Genomic DNA, 16,817 nt, shown 5'->3' with positions numbered 1-16,817 from the left:
CTAAGTTCCAGGGGACTATGGAGCATCTCTCAAAATGTCCTGTAACTGTAATGAGTCGCCTGTCCTCTTGTCGTGGAGACCCCAGCAGATGGATCTGAACCAGTGTCTAGTCTATGAAGAGGAGGGTCAACACAGAGGAAACATTTCCTCCATGCTTCCAAGCAAAGCCAGCCACGGTTGAGTAGGGAGGAGGACCTTTGACTTATCTTCACATAGATGGACCTGGTAATAGAAAGGAGCCAGGGGCTCCTCCCAAGCCCATGTGACCCCTAAGGAACAGATCCTCAAATGACCTTAAGAGTAAAAATGAATTGGTTTATTTGGGCCAACTGTATGGTCTTAAACACCCAAAAGGAAAGTATAACCAAAAATTAAAGTGATCAGTATTTCTTTAATAGTTCAAAGGATTGAACTTCCCAGATATTAGGCTTAAGTCTCTAACTGCCCCCACTCCTCCATCCATGATGTCACAATCAGGGGCAATACTGGTCTCGCCCCAGTGCTACTTTTCCTTTGCTGCTCCAAGATATATACCTGTATATCCCTACCAGTCAAGGATACCTACATTCCAGTCATTCTCATATCTAGATTAACCCTATATGCCTCAGGAGAGGTGCATGATTCTCTCTCCACAGAAACAGAAAAAAGCAGAGCAAAAAGGTCAGCTACTCTAGCAGTGCTGGTGGGAATCAGCCTGGTATCATCTGTAGCTGCCACAGGATTCATGGCAGGGAGTCTTGGACATACCTTGCTCTCAGCCCAACACCTCTCTCAGGAGATCCAGGACCTCAAGCAGGAACTTACTATAGCAGTAGAAGCAACAGCCCAGTCAATCCAGAGCTTACAACAGCAACTGTCCTCCCTGGCTGAAGTTGCCCTCCAGAACAGGTGAGCCCTGGATCTATTAACTGCAGAAAAGGAAGGTACCTGAGTTTTCCTGGGCAAGGAATGCTGTCAACCAATCAAATAAGGTTAAACACAACATAAAATACCTCCAACAGGTGGCCAAGGATTTCTTACTTAAAACTTCCCAGTGCCAGCAGTCACCCCAATGGGATATCTTTTCAGGACTCACTCCCTGGCTTCTGCCCTTACTTGGGCCCTGCTCTCTATTACTCTGGTGCTAACCATTGCTCCCTGCCTCTTCAGATATTTTCAGGGCTGGATACAACAACTAACTCATACCAGCTTTAACCAACTGTTATTTTCCTTTCCCCCACATGTGTATAGACGTCTGTTGACCACTGAAGACTTTGTCTAGCTGCACGAGCTGGAGACCCCCGCTGCCTGACCGGATCCTGACTCCAGCCTTCCCTTCCCCACATTGACTCTGACCAGCAGGAAGCAGCCATGATGAGAAAACGCCACCCCCTATCCTCTAACACAAAAGGCTGGAATGTTAGAGTCCAGGTCTGCAGAGACCCTCTCCCAGTATAAAAAGCCTCACAAGACAGGCCATGAGGGCCCCCTTGCAAAACAGGAACTGGCCAGACAGCTACATTTAGAGCTGTCTCAGCACAAAGCTGTTCTCCAGATAATTCTGGAAGATAAACAGGTCCCCGCACCCAGACCCACTGATGTAAGAACTGTCTCAGTTCAAGCTACTTCCCTTGAAATGGTAAAGATTATTTTTGCCACTTTCCACATTCCCCAACCCCCTTATAAGAACTTCCTCAGCAGTCAGAAGGCTGCTGGTTGCCTTTCTCTCCCCAGCTGAGCTGCCAGCCACCAGCAATCCAAAGAAATAAACTTTGCTTTACTGGAGTCCTACGTTTCCTGTGGCTATTCCCTGCCCGGCTTTTATCTAACATAGTACTTCTTGGTTGTGCCTTCACATTTCCAGCCCTGCATAAGTCACTGCACCAGGCTTAAATCCAAAACTGATGTGTTCTCAAATCTGATATGCTCACAAATGCCCAAGGTCCATATTACCATCTGACTGCAACATCTTAATTTTCCAGTTCTCGGACTCTCTTAATCCCATGAACTCTGTCCTTCAACACTATTGAAATTTTAGTTCTTTATCGTGAGTCCCTCTTGCTCAGACCTTCATTTCTACACAACTGGACTCTGAAGACGACCACCAAATCGTGGTCTTTCTGTTCTAGCAGGCCTAAAGCGAAGTCGCACACCAGTCGAAAAGTGAAGTCTCTGCCACACGGCTAATCAGTCTCGGCTGGATTCTCACTGCGGCTCTTCAGTTGATTTCTTAGCCTTGGCATCTCTTTTCCAAGACTGGTCTACTCTCCTTTCCAGTCATTCTGGCGGCCTCTTTCTCTCTTCTGTGTCCTATCTCACAGAGGGAAATGGCCCAGTTTGAGGCAGACAACTCTGGTAAAAGTTACAAGCAAACTACTCATTTTTCAGGGGCTGGAGATATGGTTCAGCGGTTAAGAACACTGCCTGCTCTTACAGAGGACCCAGGTTCAATTCCCAGCACCCACATCGAGGCTAGAAACTGTCAGAAACTCCAGTTCCACGGGAATCTGACTCTGCACGCCGCCACAGGTGCACTTACACATATGCAGGCAATACTTTCATACACTCAACACAAAATAACAAATTTTTTTTAAAAAAGAACCGACTCATTTTTCAGCTGTTCCTCTGCTGGCTCCCTTCATCCGCTGGACTCCAGTTCAAATGCTACCTTGTCCAAGACCCCTTCACTGGTCTGCTGGGCAAAGCCATTCTGTGTCCACTATAGCCCATAACCCTGTTTGATTTCCTTATAGGTCATATCACAAATACAGTCTCATTCACCATGCTACCTGTCCTAGTTTGTTTCTTCATTGCTGTGACAAAACACTCTGACCACTACCAACTTGGGGAGGAAAGGGTTTATTTATCTTACATCTCCCAGGTCACATTTCATTAGGGAGCTCAAGGCAGGAACTCAGGGCAGGAACCTGGAGGAAAGAGCTGGAGCACAGCCATGGAGGAACACTGATTACTGACTTGCTCCCCTGGCCCCTACTCAGCCTGCTTTCTTATGTAACACAGGCCCACCTGCCCAGGGGTGGCACCACCCACAGTGGGCTGGGCCCTCCCACATCACTCAACAATCAAGAAGGTGCCCCATGGACATGGCCACATGAAGGCAATTCCCCAATTGAGGCTCCCTCAACCCAGGTGTGTCAAGTTGACACTAAAGCTATCCAGCATACTACCCCAGTACCTACAAGACAGTATATGCTCAGTAGCACTACATCAATGCATCACTTCCCACGGGAACACTAGTTCTGACTGAGTTTCCACTTGTGAGCTTTAGTAGCATATGCCTTGCATAAAATTCAACCACTTTTTTCCAGTTTCAGATGATTACTGTTTAACTTCTGTCTCTTTTAAGTTTGCCTCAGTCTCATCCATGCCACCTGCCTGCCATCTCCTCCCACCTATTTTGTCATTCTAGATTTTGTTTTGTCGTTGTTTTTTGAGACAAGGTCTCACTCTGGAGCCCAGGCTGGCTTGGAACTCACTCTGTAGCCCAGGCTAGCCTCAAACTTGTGGCAATTCTCCTACCTCAGCCTCCCTAGTGCTGGGGATCACAGGCATGAACCACAACACCTAGCTAATTCTAGATTCTTTCCAGTACCAGGCTTATTTTTCCTCTACCTTATTATCTTCAATAACATGTATAGCGTCAAGGACATGGTCAGTAACTGCAACATAGATGGCAACCACAGAACAACCACAGCCTCAATCTTATCCCCAACTGTTTCCTCTTAAACCTCAGCATTCATGTTTCCTGCTTCCCTGTGCCCAAATGAAGCTGTTCTTGCACTTCAGTGAAACCTCTAAGCCTTCAGCTCCTTGATTTTCTACCACTCTGCTGTCTGGTTCCTCCTACGAGTGAACTCTCAATTGTTTGTTCAACTCCCTGGTCTTTCTGCCACAGGCAGAAAGGACAAATCTTGCTTCACATGTTATTTTCCCAAGTACCATATTAAAAGTTTTCAACCACCACTTTATTACAGCTAAATGCAGATTTGATTATTTAAAATTTAGTATGTTAAAATTTGAAGGAAATCAAGAATACATTAAGTAAAAATCTTTCTATCTTTAACAGAAATATAATGCTAATCAGAGAGTGAGGGAATTTCATGAAGTAAAATTACAACAAGACGCACAATGTAAATTGATGCTACTATCCAATTACCACTTCCTGTGACTATTGGGGAGAAATACTTACATAGATAAGCCCTGAATAGTAGCGATCCTTCAGATTATGTAAAACAGAAGCTTCATTCAAGCATGTCAATTCTGCCATATCCTCCACCTTGGAAAACTTCGGGGGGTTCATCTTCTGAATGTCATCTTTGTTGACCATTGCTTTCTTCCCATTCTCTGCCAACTCCACCATAACTTCATCTCCCCGTTCTTCTTTGATACTAGCTGCCTCAAAACCATGGCGTTCTGATGGAATCCATACCAGTTTTTTAGCTGTCCAATCAGCTTGAGTGGCAGGGTTGTAGATGACAGCCCTGTCCACAAAGAGATACCTTTCTGGATCCTCCAGTCCAGTTCTCTGGGCCATTGTAAACAGAAGGATCCAAGAGTAATTGCTTCTGGGAGAAGAAGAGAGGGGCAAAGTTAGATGCTTAGGAAATGCAAAATAATTTATAAGTTTTACTTTCTGAGAAACTTCAAACAAAACCCTTGGTAAACATAAACATACACTCCCAGTTTAGGAGCTGGAACATTCTACTTCACAGCCATCATACCAAGTTAGTTTCCAAGGTAAATTTCAGGGGTGACCACTAATTATGACTCTGGTTGTCTGTCGATTATTCAAGATTTGTCCTCAGCTACCGAAGGCTGAAAAGCAGGCAGAGGCAAAAAGCAAAGTCTCGGGGTGACCTTTCCCCCTCCACCTCCTTTCACCCTCACCACAAATTAAACAGGGAGTTAAGGGAAAAGAGAAAGAAGAAAAAGAAAAAAAAGATGCCTAATAAAGGGCCATGGAGTGGTACTCGAATTAGTGTGACCACAGGATATAGCTACAAAAACACAAGAGATTACCAGAGAGTCAAGAATCAGGTCCTGCTGGGCGTGGTGGCACATGCCTTTAGTCCCAGCACTTGGGAGGCAGAGGCAGGCGGATCTCTGTGAGTTCGAGGCCAGCCTGGTCTCCATAGCGAATCCAGGCCAGCTAGAGCTACAGAGAGACCCTGTCTCAAAAAGACCAAAAAAAATCAGGTCCAGGACTGCCGATGCAGCCCAGTGGAAGAGCACCTGCCTGGCATGCACAAGGCCCTCAATTCTACCACCATGGGGGTGGGAGGAGAACATGAATGAATGAAGTATAGTATGCCTCTAAGTCCTCCTTCGGACAACAGACTCAAAGTCCTTTTCTTTTTAAAAATTTATTTTTAATTATGGGGGGGGGGATGACACATTTGAGTACAGGTGCCCAAGTAGGCCAGAAGCATCAAATCTCCTAGAGCTAGAGTTCCAGGCAGTTGTGAACTACCTGACATGGGTGCTGGGAACAGAACTTAGGACCTCTGCAGGAGCAGTACATGCTCATAACTGCTGAGCCATCTCTCCAGCTCTTGAAGTCCTTTTTTGTAAATTATCTCAAGTCAGTCCCCCTTATAGCTTCTGTATGGCCCCATGTGGTCTTGATGCTGTACATGCCACAGAAGACAATCTTGACTTGGCTTCAAATGAGCAGTTCAAGCATGCGACAGTATGTGTTTAGATGCATCTCACAACTGCTCCCACTCCTGCATTTCCACAAATCAGCATTTCTTCAGCAAGACTCCTTTCACTGCCCTTACCTCTTGCCTTTAGATAGACTCCAGAGTGTTCATGTGTGGCCTCAAAGCAACCAGTACAGAAAAAATTATTAGTAACCTTTGCCACACTGAGGAAAGGACAGCTCTGTAACTGTTAGAATAGATGGATATAATTGGTTTATTTAGAGCATATTGGCTCATAAGGAGCTTTGAGCTACGTCTGCTCCTATATTTGGGCAATTAGCCTTTTGGCTCAAAAGACATCATTCACCTGTCTGATGTGACTCACCATTCCTTCCTGACAGTATCTTTCTAAAATCTGATACCACATCAAACACTTCTTGCTATTTACTCCAAAGTCCAAGTTATTCCGAATTTCATAGAAACAGTCTCCATGACTTCATCCAAATCAACTCCCAAAACCAAGTACCTACTTTGACTCTATCAAATCCTTTCAACATCTCCCCTTCCCACTGCTTGCCAGAAATGTTGGGGGTTCTTTGTAGGCGAGAAGATCAATACAAGGCTCTCTTTGTATGTTGCACGGGAAAATCATAAAGTCATCCAAAGTTGTAAATAGGTTATTAACCCCGTGTCTATAAATAAATCTCAAGCTTCATGAAACCACTGAAATGGTATAAACCTTGTAGTACACTTAGTGTGTGCATTTGTTTATTATTCTAAGGAGAACACCCATAACTTTCTACAGATTCTCAAAGGGCTATCTATGCCATGAAAAAGATTCATCGCTTGGGGCTAGAGAGATGGCTCAACAGTTAAGAGCACTGGCTGCTCTTGCAGAGGACCTAGGTTCGATTCCCAAAACCCACATGGCAGCTAACAACTATCTGTAACTCCAGTTCCAAGAGATCTGGCACTCTGTTCTGACCTCCGTGGGCATTGCACAACATGGGTGCACCTACCTACATGCAGGCATTACACTCACACATAAAAGTATTTTTTAAAAAGATTCATCGCTGAAAGTGGGTACAAATGCTAGCTCTTTAGCCCCTAGTAATTTATTAGAATCAGACCATTATTTTTCTTCAAAAAAGATTTGTTACAATGCAATGCATTATGAACCCCTATGCTCTAGAGTAGTTGGTTTCAAATTGTAGCAGGCATTAGCAAGCAGCACCAGGAAAGCGTATTAGCATACAGGTTGCTGAACCTTATCCCCAGAGATTTTCATTTGGTAAGTCTGGGGCAAAGCTTGAGAGTCTGTGTTTCTAACAAGTTCTCAGCTGATGCTAATGCTGCTGGTCCTGGACCACTTTTGACAACCACTACTCCACAGTTCTCTCTGGTTACCATGACAAGTCATTGTTACTGCCAGGCACATTGGGGTAGAAGAAGAAATGGAAAGTCAGTATTTAGGACTCAGTCATAGTGCCATTTAAAGAATGTGCTGATGTTTTACAGATCATAGACTTGGATAAAGCAAAACACAAAATAAAATGAACTCCTCTCTCAAAAAACAAAGTATGTGATTCATATTATTAAGACGTCTACAAATAAAGTTGCTAACATGTTTTAGAGTTACATGTGCTTAGGTATCCTCATGAAGAGGGCAATATGGAAAATATCTGTAGGCACATGTACATTCAGAAGTATGGTAGGGACTGGGCTTAGAAAGCTATTAAGTCTTTCCAACTTAAACTGAACACTGGAAAGAAGAGACATATGGGACTCGTTCTAGTGACTTTGGGGGACAAATAATGGGACAGATACTCTACCTTTTGTAAGTATAAAATTTATTAAAAGAAGCCAACTATAACAAAGTAAGTTTCTCTATTATCCGTATCTGGTAATAAACTACATACATGGAACTTAGGAAAGTCCCTTGGTATTGATAGGTATACACATACTAGCTTACCTTGGGTATGGAAATATGTCCAAGTTTAGTAGGTAGCTATAAATTAAAATAACTTAGCGCATCATTTCTAGAGTAGATCTAGGAAAAGTAAATTATGTATTCTTATTTTATCAAATTGGGACATTTGAAATTTATTGGTACATGAGTTCAAGGTGTTGAAGTGCTAATTTAATGTACCAAAAAAAAAAAAAAAAATAGCCAGTCAATTACAAAATTATAATCACAGTAAGCTCCTAGTTTTGTGGGAGAAAGTTAATATACATCTTTTTGGATTTTGAGAGAGCTCTTTTCAAACTCAGTATGTGGGTGTGCCTTGCTTTGAATGCCTGATTTTCCCACTTCCACCTCCCAAGTTGAGATTACAGGTGTGCACCACCATGCCCAACTTCTTCTATTTCCTTAAATGGAATAAATATTCTTTAGGTCTTCATTGAGTAGTACTTTTTCAGGTTTTTCTACAGCTAAACTCTGTGGGGTGGTTATCTGTGCCTTGCTGCCTTACCTTGAGCAGTTAGCCTGGTCCCTCCAGGTACATAGCAGGGGATTCAGATCTGATTGACCTTATATAAATCGTCCCCATCCTTATATTTCACTTAAAACTTCCCACAACCAAAAACTTCTTATTCCTTCCCTCCTGACCCAAATGCCACCCTTTCACACGGTTCTTTTCAGGTCAATCCGGCAATTTAATCCTTTCTTCTCCTAACATTCTGTACTGGCAATCTCCTTGCCCTACCTAGCAATGCACCACAGGGCTTACTTAGCAGGTAGGAAGTGGTCATGACATTCTTGAATTTATAGAATTCATGAGGCCAGTAAAGATGTTTCAGCCAGTTTAATTCTCCACTTCTGCTTGCCAAGTATATTGTGTCTTTTCACTCTGTGGTACATTTGGTATTAGATCTGGTTTGAAACTGGCATTTAACACATACCACTTGCAACTGTTTCGTCTTGCTGAAAGGTTAACACTACAATTTTTAAAACAAATATTCCTGTTATACATTCCTGATTACATCCAGGCACTGTTCTAAATGGATACACATATCAATCTTAATCCTTACAACAGTGGTACAAGGTAACTACTACCATTAATAACTTCATTTTACAGAAATTCTGAGAGAAGACAAAAAACAGGACCAAGGTCACACAGCTAACACGTAGCAGAGCTATGGTGATGGAAGTAGAGTTGAAATCTGTTACCAAATAAAAAATCCTGTCTACCAATAATGGGGTAAAGATTATAGGTTTAGGGGGCTAGAGAGACAGCTCAGCAGTTAAGGGCACTGGCTGTTCTTGCAGAAGATTCGGGTTCAATTCTCAGCACCCAAATGGCACTTAACAACCATCTGTAATTCCAGTTCCAAGGTAACTTGACCACTTCTTCTGACCTCTGTGAGCATTGTACAACATGGTACACTTACATACATGCAGGCAATACACTCATACACATAAAATAAGTAAAATATATTTTTAAAGATTATAGGTTCAACCAATGAGCACACTAGCATAATCTGGCAAAGGCTTTATACTTTAAAAGAAAAATACCTAACATTTAAGAGAAAAGGAATAAATAGTAACCTCTGCAGCAGACAGACATGAAGAGAATCTGGAGGTGTCTAGTGTCATTTGAAATAAATGCCTAATTATAATTAAATCATTTGTCAATGTATGTAGGAATTTGCCTCCTACAGGATCAAAGTTCCCATTCCTTGCACTGGTTATAGACACACATCCCTGGGGCACCCACCTAGGTCATTTTTTACTTCCAATGAAATGCCACCTAGCAAAATTCTCAACTGCTTCCCAGCACCCAAGGTAGGTGTGGACAGAGGAAAACAATAAACTTCAATTTTATGACCAGATTGAATACAGAAAAGGAAACAAAATGATGGTAAGTTATCCACCCTAGGGCATCCTTTAAAACAGATGAACTAAAAGGGAACTGTCCCAAATTTTACAATGCTACCTACCAAGGAGGTCACTGACTTTACAGGGCTGCACAATTTAACTGTCTGTTAATTTCTCAAAACTCTACTTAGTCACAAACACAAAAGGCAAAAGATTGCTATGGATGCCCTGCACCATCTTCCAATTAATATCTCTAAATAGTATCAAAACTTAGATCCCAAATCAGGAATTTAAATTCCTCATATGTAATAGCAACGTTCATAAAATGCTGAAGCATACTGTTTTTCACCCTACAACGTGTCCTTCAAATTTTCCTCCATCTCAGCCTCTATCCAGTCTCTTCTTTGTAATGATTTCCCTAAGGAGCCCAAATACACAGTCAAGGATTCACAGGTCACATCCTTTTGCTGCAAAAGCCTGTGGTATATTGCACAATTACACCATATGCTTTCTCCGGTAAGGGCTGGGAAGAACTGAATTTAAGATGCAGAAGTATGGAGATGCATAAAATGGCCACTTTTCCAGAATCCGAGACAGACAGGGCATACTTAAACACCAAAAGCATGGTACTACAAGAATAGTTGAGACAAGCAGATTGATGAAGGAGATGAAACAATGAATAGATTATAAAGTTTTCCAGAGTGAGATACTATCAAGGATAATTAAACCTCGCCCAAAGCATCCTTAGTTTCAACGTTAAAACAAAAAACAAAAAACAAAAAGCAAAACCAAAGTATTATATTTAGTATTTTATTCAGCAAAAACAGCAGTCTTTGTTCCGTCCGCAGTCTGAATCTACCCCGCCTGCTTTCCCCTACCCCACCCCTACCCACCCCACCCCCTTCCATCCACCGCAGTGATCTTGAAGAGAGCTGCAGAGGCCCCAAGAAGCAGAGATAACGGTCGTAGGCAGAAGGCCATGTTACCCAAACCTCACCAGCCCGCATCAGACTCGCCGAGTGGCCAGCTCCTTCCTAAGGCCCCAGATCCCAGGCAGGCCTGGCTGGGGGCCTCTCGGGTCCCTGGGCCGCATCCGCCCACCACAGGCCCACAAAGCCCCGCCAATGCCAAGGACTCCGAGGCTTCAACTTCCCTCCGACCCAATTCCACTGCGATTTTATGGGATCAGGGTGTGACCCCCAACTGCAAAGGGCAAGGGAGAGAGACTCAGCGGCGAGCTGTTTCCAGATCACTTACACAATAAAGCGATCCAGCGGCGAGGGCTGACCCTCCCCCCCCCACCCGGGCCGCTCCGCCACAGCGCGCCCCGGCTACATTTCCCGCCTAGCTCCCCAAAACAGCCCAGGCCTGGCCCAGCGTCCACCTCCAGGTCCTCGCAGGTCCCGAGCGAGCGCCGCAGGCCGCCCAGCTCCCGCCTTCTTTGCCGGCGCCCGGCTCCGGAGTCCCCTCACCGCCGCGCGCTCTCCGAGCCACGCAGAGCCTCTGCCCTCGGGTCCCTACACCCCACAGACCCGGTGCCCGTCTCCAGAGCCCTCGGAGAATCCCCCTATCGTACCCAAGGAAGCCCGGCTCGGCCTAACCCACCGTGCAGCCCACCCAGGGGCCCTTCCTTCGCGCGCTCCCCGCCACTGAGATCACATCCCAGGACCCGGTGCTCTCTTGGGAGGAAGACATAGACCCGCGGGGCGCCCCGGGCCTCCCCCTGGGGCACTCACCTTCCAACCCCAAGCGTCCAGGGATCCAATGCAAAGAGGACCTGGTCCCCCATCCCCACCCCAGATCTCCATCCTCAGAGCCCCCAGGGTCGTCCTCCCGCACACCAGGGCCCCATCCCTGCAGGGGTCTCGCTCGCAAGGACCTCATTCTCCGCCCCTCCAGGTCCCTCCATCTCTACTCACAGGGGTCCCGTCACCTCCCCAAGCCCTGCAGGTCCTCACACACCCTCCTCACCACAGTCCTGTCTTTCCCAGTTCCCGCTTGGGCTACGTCCCTGCGCTCCAGAGTCGCCCCGTCTCACTAGCTCGGGATCTTTCCCTCCTCAACGCCCAACAGTCCCCGCACCCGGGGTTGCAGCCCTCAGACCCCGGGGCAGCAGCATCTCTCACCTTCAGCTGAAGATGGTAGCGCCGGCGCACGTCCCCAATAGCGACCACAGATCCAGCGTCTCAGTCCCAAATCCACCGCTGCCTCCGCCGGGCTCCTTTAGCACTGCCGCTCGCGCCTGCCCCACCCACTCCCACCCTCATTGGGCCAGCTCCACGCCCATCACCGCCGCCCCCAGACCCACTGGTCGGTTTGCGCGCCCATCTCCCAGGGAAGACGTTAGCAACCAGAACGAAGCTACCTTCCCAAGTCCTGCTCCCTCCACCCACCTGGAATGATGCTCATTGGCTCCCGCTTCCGGCCCAGGGTCTCAGGACCTCGCTCTCATAGGCTGACGCCCACGTCAGTCAGAGGCTCCGGGAGGTGCGGCCGAGGCAGTGGCGGGTGATTGGCTAGCTCGGGGGGAGATGGACAGCTGAGGCGAACTGTGCGCCCAGCGATCCCGCGAGGTAGCGGGTGCGGACCCTGCGTGGCTGTGGGACGCTGGGGCAGGTGTGCTGCAGCGGAAAGCCCTCGGCTCCCGCTGGTCGCGCCTCGCCTGAGCGTCAGGCCGCCACTGTCGCGCATTCGAGCGCTCGGCAGCCCCTCGGCTTGCCGCAGCCAAGGTGTCCCCCCGAGGGACACGCTTCCACCGCGGAGTCCGTCGCGGGCCCAGCGCACTGCCTGCAGGGGCGGGGCGGGCGCGCGGTCCTGAGGCCTGACGTCACCCTCGGGCTTCGGTGGGTGGGGGTGGCGGCTTTGTCGCTCACCTGCAGTGGGGGAGGGGTGTCGCTCGAGCCACGCGCCGGGGCCCGGAGTGACCAGGCTGCAGTCAACTAGGAACACGGTCGCGACCCGGGTCTCCAGACTGAAGCTGCTGCCGGGCGCCAGCCGGACACCTTCTCCTGGCCTGCCGCAGTTGGATGTTTTGCGAGAGGCTAGAACTGCTTTGCCCAGCGTCTAGGGAGGACTGTGATTCCAGAAAAATGAGAAGCAAACGGGCCTTGCAGAGAAGATGCGGAAGCGACTTAATTAGTTCGTTCATTCATTAGAGTTCCTTACCTTGGAGGGGCTGGGTCGGATTGCTGGATTCCTGAGGTGGTGTCATATCTCCTAGAGCCAAAGAGCTAGCTAGCTGTTCAAGGGCAGTAGAGAATGCATGGGGGCTCCAAGATAAGGAAACTGGAAAAGTGAAGCTAAATATTTAGTGAAATACCTGCAGAGTCTAGTCAACTCTTATTCTCTGTGTCTGAGTATGATAGTCTTAAATCGCAAGAACAAAAATGACTTACTTGTTACCTGTGAAAAAACAAAGATCAAAATCTTCCAAAATATTGGATATGTGAATGTCCTAATACATACCTTCTAAGTGCCTGGGAAACTTCTAGTCTGATTTTTTTTCTTTTTTTAATGAATAAAACGAAAACAAGGCAGGAAGTGATAAGGAAGGGTTGGTGGAATTCAGAGAAAGCTCCAAGGCAGCTGGGTGCCTTCCTGGGGAAGTCGGGATCCTTTGTCCTTTGTCCTGGTGCATCTGATCTTCACCCCCACCTGCCGGCAGGGGTGGCTACCCCTTGTCCGGGTGTCTTGTGAACTGGTTCTTTGAAGAGTTATATCCTTAGTGACAGAAGTCTACACAGGGAGCATATGTTAACTGTACAAAATACATGAATGATATTCCTCTCCTAAATTTTTCAATGTTTAGAGGAGACCTAGGCTTTGTGACCCAGTGAAGTAATTTCTAAGTGCAGTATACCATGGTTAGAGCGTCCATACAAATAGCGCTGGTAAGCCATCAGTTCTCTGGTTTCTCATAATTTTAAAAAACGTCCTCAATTTTAAAACAAAACCATCAGGATAAAAGAGCAAGAAGTTCACCAGAATTAAAATTCACAAAGTCTTGATGAGAACTCAGTCACAAACTGTTCTCAAGTATATTTCTAGGTCAGGGATCTCTCCCAAATTTTCATCTGCCAGAGATCTCCCATCCAAGTACTTATCAAGCCTGTTCCCACTTAGCTTCGGAGATCAAACCAGATCTAGTGTGATCAGGATCAGGATCAGATGTTCATAGATGTCTGCTGTATATCTCTGCCTGGATAGGAAGGAAATGACCAAAGTAGCAGGTGCAGAACTATCTTCTTTCTATCCCTTCTTCAACCCAGAACTCAAGCTTTCTTCTCAAGTCCCTTGATTGGTAATGAAACATCTTGAAACCTCTTTGCTTCCTTCTCCCTTGATCTTCACATCTAGCCCCCAATCTACATAACACATCCCAGACAGACTCCTTTAGCTCCAGAACCTTCCTCAAATTTACTAAGGAAAACAGAATTTATAATCTGATTTTGAATCCGGTTGTCACTGCCTAGGTGTTTAATCTGTGACAAATTACTTCATCTCTTAAAAAGACAATACAAATATGTACGATTCATTCAGCAGATATAGAATTGATGGTTTACTGAATAAAAGTAATGTGACATTTGATAGAATGTGTAACTTTCTTTTTCTGCGCTCCTAAATTTAACATTATGAATAGATTTAAAATAACCTTTTCCTAATGTATAGTTTGACTACAAAGAGAAATCTTTCTCACCTTTCTCCTTAGTGATTTTTGCTGATAAATATAGGCCGCTTCTACTCCCTAAAGCAAAAGTTTACAGACCGTTTTGTTTTGCAGGGTCTAGGTCAGAAATCCAAACTCATTCCCTCAGGGCAGTTCCAGTATTTGAGCTTGTTGGTTTCATCTGTACAGAACTGATAGGCAGCATTTTTTTTATTATTTGAATGAATTCTAGCATTTACAAATTAAAAACTATCCAACACCATTAGTTGTTAGGGAAATGTGAATTGAAATCATAATAAGATCCTACTTCATACCCACAAGAATGACTATAATCAAAAGAGGGGTAATAGCAAACATTAGTGAGGATGTGGAGAAATGGGAACTTGGAGTTATTACTGGTAAGAATGCAAAATGGTGCAGCCACTTTGGAAAACAGGTCATTTCTTCAAAAGCTAAACATAGTGTGTGCTTTTGATAAAAAGATGTTAAATATAAATCTACCATACAATCTCACAATTCTACCTGTGGGTATCTACAAAGGAAAAAAGAAAGAAGAAAATCCTATATGAATACAAAGACTTGCACAGAAACATTCATGCACCATCATTTATAGTAGCCAGAGACAGAAACAACCTAAATGTTCATCAACTGATGAACAGATAAACAAAAGTGGTAGGTCCTTATACTAGAATACCACACAGCAATGAAAAGAAAGAAACAATGGATGCATACAACATGGATGAACCTTGAAAACCTTATGCTCATTTGAAAATAGCCAGACACAAGGGTGTGCATACTGAATCATCCCATCTACATGAAATGCCCATAAAAGGCAAAGTTAGAGAGCAAAAGTAGGATAGTACTTGCTGGGGTGACATATGGGGTCAGGGAGGAGGGACAACACAGGAATCAACTAAATGTACAGGAGAGACTAATTTGGGTAATGAAAATGCTCTAAAAGTGACTTGTGATGGTTGCACAACTTGGTAAGTGTACTGAAAAAAATCATAAATTTTACACACTGAATTATGTAAGTATGTAAATATACCTCAATAAAGTTATTTTTAAAAATAAAGAAAAAAGAACTAGCACATGAAAACCCAGATCCCCAGATTTCCTTTAAAAATTGGAAGATCTGGAAATCCAGCAGCCATTTGTTGGTGCCATGGCTGTTGCTCATTTTTAGACAAACATAGACTCCAAAAGATGCTGGGTCATCTCCATTCCCAGTAGAATCTGATTTTTATTGAAGTTCTTTGATCTTTATTGTTGTCGTTGCTGTTTTTGTTTGTTTGTTTTCTTCTTTTCAAGTGTTGGAATCAAATCCAGGGCCTTGAATATGCTAGTAAGTGCCCTTCCACCGAGCTACATCCACCTGAGCCGTCATAGGCATTAATTAGAGTTTTCAGGCCTGGGATTCTTGTTGGGTGGAGACAGAGGACTCATGTCAAATCATGCCAGAGAGATGAGAAGGATATTTTTGAGTTGAATTGTTTCTGTGATGTAGTGAAGAGTCTGTAAGAAGTATAAACAAGTCCGTCCTATGTAATTCATGGCTATGATGAGACCCTGTGGCATGGACTACTATGATGTCCATTTCTTAGACTAACCAGTGGAAAAGAGCAGTGTTGAAGGAGTATTTTACAACATAAAGGAGAGCTGGACATGGTGGCCCACACCTTTAATCCCAACATTTAGGAGGCAGACCCCAGCCTGTTCTACTTAGGGAGTCCCATACCAGCTGGGGCTACAGGGAAATTTGGTCTCAAAATAAATAAATATAAAAGAAAAGCAAAAAAGAGAGAGAAAAATAAGAGTAATATCAAAACAGAAAACTCCACTGAGCTAAGAAAAAGAAACTTCCAGAATTTTCTTGGGATCTTTAAGTTCCAAAGTTCTGAGAAAACCCAGAAAAAGATTCCTGAAAATTACCAATTTCACATTTCCCTTCAACCATGTAGAATTTGGCTAAGCCAGATTTTATTTGATTAGAAAAATTGGAGCTGAGTTCATGGTAAAGCATATTTTTAGCATACATGAGACCCTGGCTTCAACACTCACCACTCAAAAATAAATAAGAAAGGCCGGGCGTAGTGGCGCATGCCTTTAGTCCCAGCACTCGGGAGGCAGAGGCAGGTGGATCGCTGTGAGTTCAAGGCCAGCCTGGTCTACTTAGTGAGTTCAGGTCAGCTGGGACTACAGGGAGACGCTGTCTCAAAACAAACAAACAAACAAAAAAAAGCAAAACAAAAAAGACAATAAATAAGAAGACCTGATAATCCTTGACTTCATGTATTAATGCAAGCTGCACCCATTGAGAAATGCTTACTAAGTATCTTTTGTGTCTAGGATTTGTGCCTGGCGCTAAAGAGATGACAATAATGACAGGCATGGATCCTGTCCTCAAGGGGCTTGTAAGCTACTGGGAGATATAAACAAACATAATTGTAACAGAAGAGTGCTTTATCTTTTTTATGTTGTTTTTTTGGGGGGGGGGTCTTTATCTTGAATACATGGAAACCTACACAGTTTTGGGATTCCTCAAAATTTATTGTGTGCACTTTTTCCTGGAGAGCTCTACAGCTTTTAAAAGCAGGTTCCTATAGAGGCCTCTGATCCAAAAAGGTTGCAAGCATGTAACATCAGATGTTTATTAGTTAGGGTTCTCTGGGACAATAGAGCCAATATA

General features: G+C 44.8%; 1 protein-coding gene across 1 annotated transcript in view; it reads right to left on the bottom strand.

The window, feature by feature from the left end:
- The window catches only part of Myh10 (myosin heavy chain 10), a gene marked incomplete in the record, with an annotated part of 155,166 nt that extends 143,437 nt beyond the window's left edge, over positions 1 to 11,729 (bottom strand). Inside the window, 2 exon segments of the mRNA XM_029557525.1 lie at positions 4,190 to 4,565; positions 11,589 to 11,729. Of these exon segments, the coding sequence (XP_029413385.1) occupies positions 4,190 to 4,534 (345 nt within the window).
- Between the last annotated feature and the right edge of the window lie 5,088 nt (positions 11,730 to 16,817).

The sequence above is a fragment of the Nannospalax galili genome, unplaced genomic scaffold (assembly GCF_000622305.1).
Source record: "Nannospalax galili isolate Female #2095 unplaced genomic scaffold, S.galili_v1.0 scaffold146, whole genome shotgun sequence".
NCBI lineage: Eukaryota > Metazoa > Chordata > Mammalia > Rodentia > Spalacidae > Nannospalax > Nannospalax galili.
This window is presented reverse-complemented; position numbering and strand designations above follow the sequence as displayed.